Source organism: Nelumbo nucifera, chromosome 6 (assembly GCF_055504915.1).
Source record: "Nelumbo nucifera cultivar China Antique chromosome 6, China Antique-T2T, whole genome shotgun sequence".
Lineage (NCBI taxonomy): Eukaryota > Viridiplantae > Streptophyta > Magnoliopsida > Proteales > Nelumbonaceae > Nelumbo > Nelumbo nucifera.
In genome coordinates, this window is record NC_142654.1 from 35256982 (window position 1) to 35264642 (window position 7661).

Here is a 7661-nt window from a genome sequence, read left to right on the forward strand (position 1 = left end):
GAAACTACTCATGGTAGCTTCATATTTGAGCAGTGGTTTGGGTGTTGTAGATTTTTACCAAATATAGCTTCTGGAGTTCTCATGTGAAGTCCCAGCTCAGAAGTCAGAACGAGCTAGATTTTTACCAAATACAATACACTTGCACACTTTCTGGTGTTCTCATGAGAGGCCCAGCTCAGAACGCCATAAGCGGCATCCTGAAAGCCCTCCCAAAAGGACATTTATACAGTATCCCCAAAGGGAGCAAAGTTTAGCTGTTCGGCGGGCTGTGTGTTTTACGCCATGGGGCCCATATCTTTTATAGTGGGGGCATTTAAATTTAATACTGACGTGGCCTGGTGAGCAGCTAAAGCGTTCAGTTAATCCGAATTCCCACAAAGGGCAGTTCTATAGAAAATTAGAATCAATCTCACTTGCAACTGCACTTCAGTAAGTTCTTCAGGTTTACTTTTGTAGAGGATATGATGTGCTTGGGTATTCAACATTTCAGTCACCATTGGCCATGGAACATGAGTGCATACAGCTTCTATACATCATCCCCCCGGCCCCTATCCCCTCACCCAAAACACAGTAACACAGAGACGAGGTAAAAACCATGCGACAATTTCATCAATTGGGATATATAGTCTGTTCAAGGAGGAGGTAATCAATTAAGTTGCATAATCACAAGTAAATGCAAAATCTGAAGCAATTCTATTCAATTTAAATTCCTAGTAAAATGACTATAAGACCATCTTTACTTTAATTTAATTAAATGAGAACGTCCGAGGCAAAGATGTTGAAGTGGATAAATTGTAAAACATACAAGTTAGAAGTATCTATCTTCACCAGATTTTCAGCTTAAATGTTTCGATTAATGCAGTATATATTATGTGAATAGAAAAACACAGCCTAAGAAAAAGACCAAGAAGCATATAAATTGTAGTGAGGAAGACTATGCCCCAACCGGCCAACCCAACTTGAGCCAATAATATTGCTCACCACCCAAAACTTGGGCTAGGTGAATGTCAACGAGGCCTTGGGTTGACGGCTTCCCCTGCTGCAGTTGGTTTTCGACCCTTGATTTTGGACACTGAAGACTTAGAAACTTGATGCAGTTGATTTCTACTTATTTGCGAAAACCTTTTACAAAATTCATTTGGCTGTCTGTTTGCGGTGCAAACGTCAGTTATGCATAAGATACTTAAATGTACTCTGGTTCAATTTTGTAAGCGTTTGGTAAGCATACATTTGTGTACTGATAATGGCAGTTATCTCAACTCCAAGAAATGTTTGTTTTCACAATTGATACAGAGTTTGTATCAATTTTTTGGATACAAACTTTGCAACCATAGTTGGTTAATGTAAAAAAGGTGGATTTCAGTCTTGAAATCCGTGTTTGTACTCATTACAACCAAAAACTGTTTGATTGGAATACAAAGCTTATCCATGCAAAAATAAGCCAGATTGTATTCATAAACGGGCCAGGGGAATGTTTGATTGGTATATATTTGTTTTTGCACTGGAAACAAATGCAGCCTTAATTGAAACCTACATTAAAATCAATAAAGGGGCCTCCTCAAGTCTGGCGTAAAAGACACATGAGCTAATAATAATGGATTTAACATCCAAACAAATGATAGGTGGGAAGATGTGCTTAATTTTTAATAGAGGAGCTGAGTATCTGACAAAAAAGATGCTAGTTTATACTTTATACATAGGGGGCTCCATATCCTCTTCTATAATGAGTATTCCATGCTGTGTACATATCATGCTTTTCATATACAAACAGTCCTCGCATATAATACATTTCTCATTTACATCTATACATAACTCCACACCTTGATAAGACTCCTCTCAGCCTTGTTAATTTGATAAGGGGAGAGAGGGGGATGCCTCTTCATATAGCCTAGTTCTCAGCTTCTATAATTTGTTTGAATTTCTTCCTTCTAATCTAACCTGCTGAATTCTCTGGCGTAGTCTTCGCCTGTGATCATGAATCTTCCAAAGGCCATGTCCCAATATGACCGCAGAGTATATTCCATGTGTGATAATGGGAGCTAGAATGTTGTCTGTCTGCATGAGTTGAAAAAAGGAAACGACTCCATCTCAGTTTCTTAACAAAGGATTTGAAATATTTTCCAAAGATATTTGATGTGAAAGCAACTGAAACTGAAATTACCTGAATCCATTCAAACCCAAGGTAGAGGGCTAATAGACCTTCCAGGAGAGGAGAGTATATCTTCTTCATTTGCCTTCTTTCATACCAGGCTGCACAGTTAACATCCGGCACAAGAAAAATGGTTCAAATGGAATGCTAGCTGTTACAAAATTCGATCTTTCAAGTGGAATCTAATAAGTTAAATCATCAAGAAGACACCAGACATGAGTGACAGTACATGGGAACTTGTAAAAACCAAATTTGGCACAAAAGAGTAAGGAAAAATGGTGGTTGCCCAGAATCTGTTGAATGGCTTAAATGGGAAATTTCTATTACCTACATTTCCCAGGTACTATTTTTCTCATTTGTCCTTAAGGTTGCTAGATACAGGTATTGACACAGAAATGGATACAGGAAAAAGGGATATAACTTTCAATTTCCTAAAATCCTTGACACGGTAGGCATGTATAGGTATCCAAGTATCTAGACCTTTCCATGAAGCAGAAAGCTAGCTAATAATTTCAGAGATAACCTCTATTTTCATGTCAACAAACAGTCCCAAATCCATTACAACACCCCACAACTTTTTCCTAGGACCAAAGCAATAATATTTTGCAGAGTTAACAGCCTATCTGCATTCATTGAATGATGGGTCTCATAACCTGGATATTATGCGCGTATCTAGTAATTTGTTTGTAAGCTGCTCAAGTTTAGTGATCATCCTCAATACCTCGTACTCTGAGTGCAATTCACAAAAGAAAAGGTGGTACATATAGGCTTCAGGTTCTAGGATAAAGGACAAACCTGCAAAGAGTTTCTTCAGATCTTCACGAGCAGAGCGAGACTGTAAGACTGGTGCAACTACATAAGTGGGATCTGAAAAGACAATTGAAACAAATCTATGAATCAAAACAAGAACAGGGAGTGAAGGAAACCAGTGAAAAAACATTGATTACAACAGAGAAGGAAAATAACCTTTTGGGGAGGCAGCCACATAATACAATGATCCTGTAAGTACAGCTGTAAGAACAGCTGCAAATGCTTGAGCAAATGGAACAAATGGAGGAAGAACACCAGTCTGCACAGGTTTTAGAAAATTAAAACGGAACAAAACAGCAGCAATCTCAGTACAAGGAAGATACAGGTTAAAGGAGTTCCCCATACCAGAGATGCAATTCCTCGAGCATCAATTACCAGGTCGGTGCCTCTTAGAAAAATATCAGCCAATGCTCCCTACATGTAAAGGATTAGATCAGAAATGTCTGTTCCTAAACGTAAGAAGATTTCTCTAGTAGAAACTTTTCTCTTTCATGATCTCTAATCTGTAGAAATCTATGTATGGAAACAGGGAACATAATTAAAGTAAAGCTTTCAAAGTATGGTAAGCTTCCTGGTTTAACCATGCTAAAAATCCATCAACCTAACTCATGACTTAACCAACTAAACCCATCAAGGTAAAGCATGAACTAGCCGTGCCTAGAAGATGCCTCAACTCAAGTGGGTTTTCATGGCTCTGCTTACATTAGAAATCAGAAATGAATCACTGAAGAAACAAGATACATTAATAAACTTTGCACACATCAGAGTCCTATCAACTTCTCCATGATGGAGCTTTTTATTGAGAAGAAACACAAACTATTTGAAACTCATTAGAAATGTATAAATTAACAATGAAACTTTAAAAGGTCAGGTTAGTCATATATATGGGAGCTTACCTGAACAGCAGCACGGTAGAAAAGCTCCTCCCCTACTGAGCTTGCAGCAACAATGAGTATAAACTGCAAAAGAATATGATCATTAGATCTATTTCACAGTTTCTGCAATACATAGAATAAGGAGATAATATCAGCTGATATATTACCTGCCAAGGCGACATCCCATAGAAGAAGCTCCGTAGCTCCTCATCCTCTACATCTCTGATGGCACGAGCATGAGGTGATACTTTCACAACTTCATCCTGAAAAATTAGGTAATCTTGTCTGAATGCATTCCAGACTCAAACAACAATCAACTTACTAAGAAAACTGCATAATCAACTTATATGGAAATTTTTTATGTCGATGATAAGAAAACAACATACATCCAGTATAAAGAGAAGGGCCATGATTGGAGGAGCTGCATATCCAAGTCCTTCTAAAATAGCATCCAGTGATGGATGAAAACCTCCCATGCAATCAATTCCAGTAACTGAACATATAAATCTTCCTGCTAGAGCCATTGCACCATATATGCCTGAATTTTGCCAAACAAGAGCTTGTTAATTAATATGAAGAAATTTTGAAAACAGAATATATAAGTTTATTGGAATTAGACAAATATAGTTTGGATCTAATCCTTCTATAAGATTAAAGGAGGCCAGAAATTGGTAGAGCCAGGAAATCTGTTGTTTCACTTCACAGTCCAACCAGCAAAGCAATAGGAAGGAACTGCAGGATCAGTAGTAACACTGAAAACTAGCTAAAACCAACTCAACGTTGTAACATATATAATGTTAGAGGAAAAGTAGGAATCACTCGAAGGAAACATGTAAAAAGCAATAAACAAGAATCTACTAGGAACAAAGTCAATTGGATCTAATTTTGTGGATCGATAAACTCACCAATTCCATAGCTTAGCCTCACAATAGCACCCAATTTCTCCCAAACAGGGAACTCTGCATCGTCAAAGCTCTGATTAAAGGTCGTGACCTCCATGGCTGGTCCTGCAAATCCTCTCCTCTCTCCCTCCCGCGTACCCTCAATCCTTTCACTGCTACTCCCCTCTGCCGAAGCCTTAACGCATGGGCCCGAAACCCGAAACCCATCGAAGCTCCTTCTCCTCCTCACCTGCAGCTCACTGAACTTGGGGTCCAAGCAACCACCTCGGCCCGCAGGAGAAGAGCAAGAAGCAGAAAACGAAAGAAGAGAAGGACTCCGCACTCTAGAAATCAACGAAAATTCCATAACCAATCTCTTCCTAAAACTAGTTCATATTGAATCCATTAAAGTCGAAATCCCAATGAAAAGATCTTCATTAATCCACCGTGGTGGTGCACTTCTGTCATCGTGTTCGTGAGCAAAGTGTAAACACCCTCGTCCACTCGTTTCTTAAATACGTAGCAGATCAGAGATTCTCTGGGCATGGAGCTAGGTTGGGAAGACTTTAGAAGTCGTCGATCACGTCTGATGTGTCCGACTGATCCTTGATGGACGGTACGGATTCCGTGTAGGGAAGAAAATGGATTTCCAGATCAGGCGAAGTTCTGGCTTCTGGGAGTTGCGATTGGGTGGTGGATATTCACTTTTCCAGTGGATGATGGTGCCTGGAGTTTGGACGTATTTAGATATCTGGTATATCCAATGAGGGAAGGCCACGTGGAGAAAAGATAATGCAGGTAGACAACGCCCACGATTTTATAAAGGTTAACTAAATGACATGTGGCAAATAGTGTTTGCCTGTTTGGGAAAGAATGAAAGATGACAATTGACAGCTGACCGCTGACGACGAAGCTAGTTTCCTCTAATAGTTTTGCTTGTTTGTTGGGATTCCGGAAATCAAAGTCAAACTTTAAATTTCACGTGCTTAATCCTATCAATTTGGACCGTCCGATTGGACTCTTGTTTCATTATTCTTTGCCGCTGTATTTCTAGACGTGGGTAAAGAAACAGGGGGCGAACGTGTGTATTCATTTTCTTGGGTAAAAACCGTAAAATACAAAAATCTCACATGAAGTTTCTGACAATCATAAAAACCTCCCATTTCATTTTAACAAATGTCTCTCTGAATTTTTGAGAAACTTAACAAAAACCTCCTTTTGTCACTGTTCCAGACGGAAAACATTAGATTGATGCACCAATTTTTTCTAAATACCCATTTTACCCTTTTATAAATAATTTTACATACAAAATTACTGAAATATGCTTTTTTGTTGAGTTAAAAATGAGATTATTTCAGTAATTTTGTATGTAAAATAATTTATAAAAGGGTAGAATGGGTATTTGGAAAAACTGGTGCATCAATCTAATGTTTTCCGTTTGAAACAATGACGGAAGGGAGGTTTTTGCTGAATTTCTCAAAAGTTCAGGGGAGGCATTTGTTAAAATGAAACTATAGGGAAGGTTTTTATGATTGTCAGAAACTTCAGAGGAGGTTTTTGTATTTTACCTTTTTTTTTTAAGTCTGAATCACTTGCCAACTGAAAAAAGCCGTATCAATACCCTTCCAACATGATCTGCATATCTCATATATGACTGGTTTCACACTCGAGTTGAAATCTTCTGCCAATAAACATGTTCCAACCCTAATCAGCCCCCCATAAGACTATGCCCCATAATATCCCATAATACATTCTCACTATGTATTGGAAACATCTTTGGATGATAATATCAGAAATGATGATGTCATCATTGAGATATGATCTCACATCACATCTCATACACAACAGGTTCAACTTTATGGTGGGTCCTAGTCTCATGATGAGATGTGGGTTGTAAGATTCATGTTAGTAGAGGGTTGGAATATATTTTATTGGCATATGATCCGGACTCCTCACACCCTCACTTTTATGATGGATCCCACTCTCATAATGAGATTGAATGTGTGAGATATGTTGGGAGGGTGTTAGAACATCTTGTGTTGATAGGTGATCCAACTCTTTGGTTTGGGCTGTTTTAGGGAGATCAGTTATTGGGTCAAAGCATTTTAACATGATTGGTCAGTTTGAGTTTGGATTTCCTACGTACATCCCCACCTCACAGCAAGTTGCAACCGTACAACGGAAACATCTCCCATATTTGTTTGTTTTCGTTTGGCGATGGAAAGATGTTGCCAATATACGGTTATAAGTGGTGTGGGGACCAATCTAATTCTTTAGGGGAGGAAATCCTCTTTTCAAGGAGGGAAATTAGAAAATATAGCCCCATAAGAAAAAATATGTTAGGGGAAAAAGCTTTGACCAATCAAAACCCATTAATAACTAGTAATGGTTGCTTTCTGTGCACTCTTTTATTCTTCCAAGATAAATAAGTCTTCCTTGTTCAATAAATGTTTGTGATAGTGATCAACATGATATACTTAATACTTGGAACCAAGCCCATGGTTTGATTGGTAGCAAGTTCATGAATTCACGTTTTCTTATTCAATTACAAAAATAGATAACCCATACCCATTTGTGTGACTATATGGAATTTTCATGACTGACCAAATAAAACATGGATGACCCATACCCATTTGCAGAAGATTCTAGCTCTCCCATCTTGTTTTAAAGCCGGGTAGAGAGGCTGAACCGTTTTTCCATACGATTGGCGGCTTAATTGTTTGAGGCAACGGCTTGATCGATGATTTAAAAAAATACAAAAATATAATCTAAGGTCAGATAGGTTAATCATTCCATCGACGGATTACTGATTGGGTCAATGGTTTATAATCGTTGATCCGAATCAAAATTGTAATTGGATCACTACACCGACCGGCTGGGCCGCGCTGGGTTAATGGTGGATTCATTGTGTGATTTAGTTGCAGGGCAAACAAAAATGATCTCTCT

General features: G+C 38.5%; 1 protein-coding gene across 1 annotated transcript; it reads right to left on the reverse strand.

Annotated features, from left to right (window-relative positions):
• Window positions 1-1619: 1619 nt before the first annotated feature.
• LOC104606479 (uncharacterized) lies at window positions 1620-5205 on the reverse strand. The gene is made up of 9 exons (XM_010271701.3): window positions 4740-5205; window positions 4221-4372; window positions 4002-4097; window positions 3856-3918; window positions 3305-3373; window positions 3116-3218; window positions 2945-3016; window positions 2162-2250; window positions 1620-2055 (listed from the first exon to the last, which is right to left on the reverse strand). Exons 1-9 carry the CDS (start codon window positions 5080-5082, stop codon window positions 1903-1905), a joined length of 1140 nt encoding a protein of 379 aa, XP_010270003.1. The 5' UTR covers window positions 5083-5205; the 3' UTR covers window positions 1620-1902.
• Between the last annotated feature and the right edge of the window lie 2456 nt (window positions 5206-7661).

Bases quoted from the DNA above. Each gene is read 5' to 3' on its own strand.
- LOC104606479 (XM_010271701.3), bottom strand. From the start codon at position 5,082: ATGGAATTTTCGTTGATTTCTAGAGTGCGGAGTCCTTCTCTTCTTTCG. The intron at 3,374-3,855 runs GTAAGCTCCCAT...CTTTACATGTAG, and splicing joins TCTACCGTGCTGCTGTTCAG to GGAGCATTGGCTGATATTTT. The intron at 2,251-2,944 runs GTTTGTCCTTTA...TTAACTGTGCAG, and splicing joins TCTGAAGAAACTCTTTGCAG to CCTGGTATGAAAGAAGGCAA.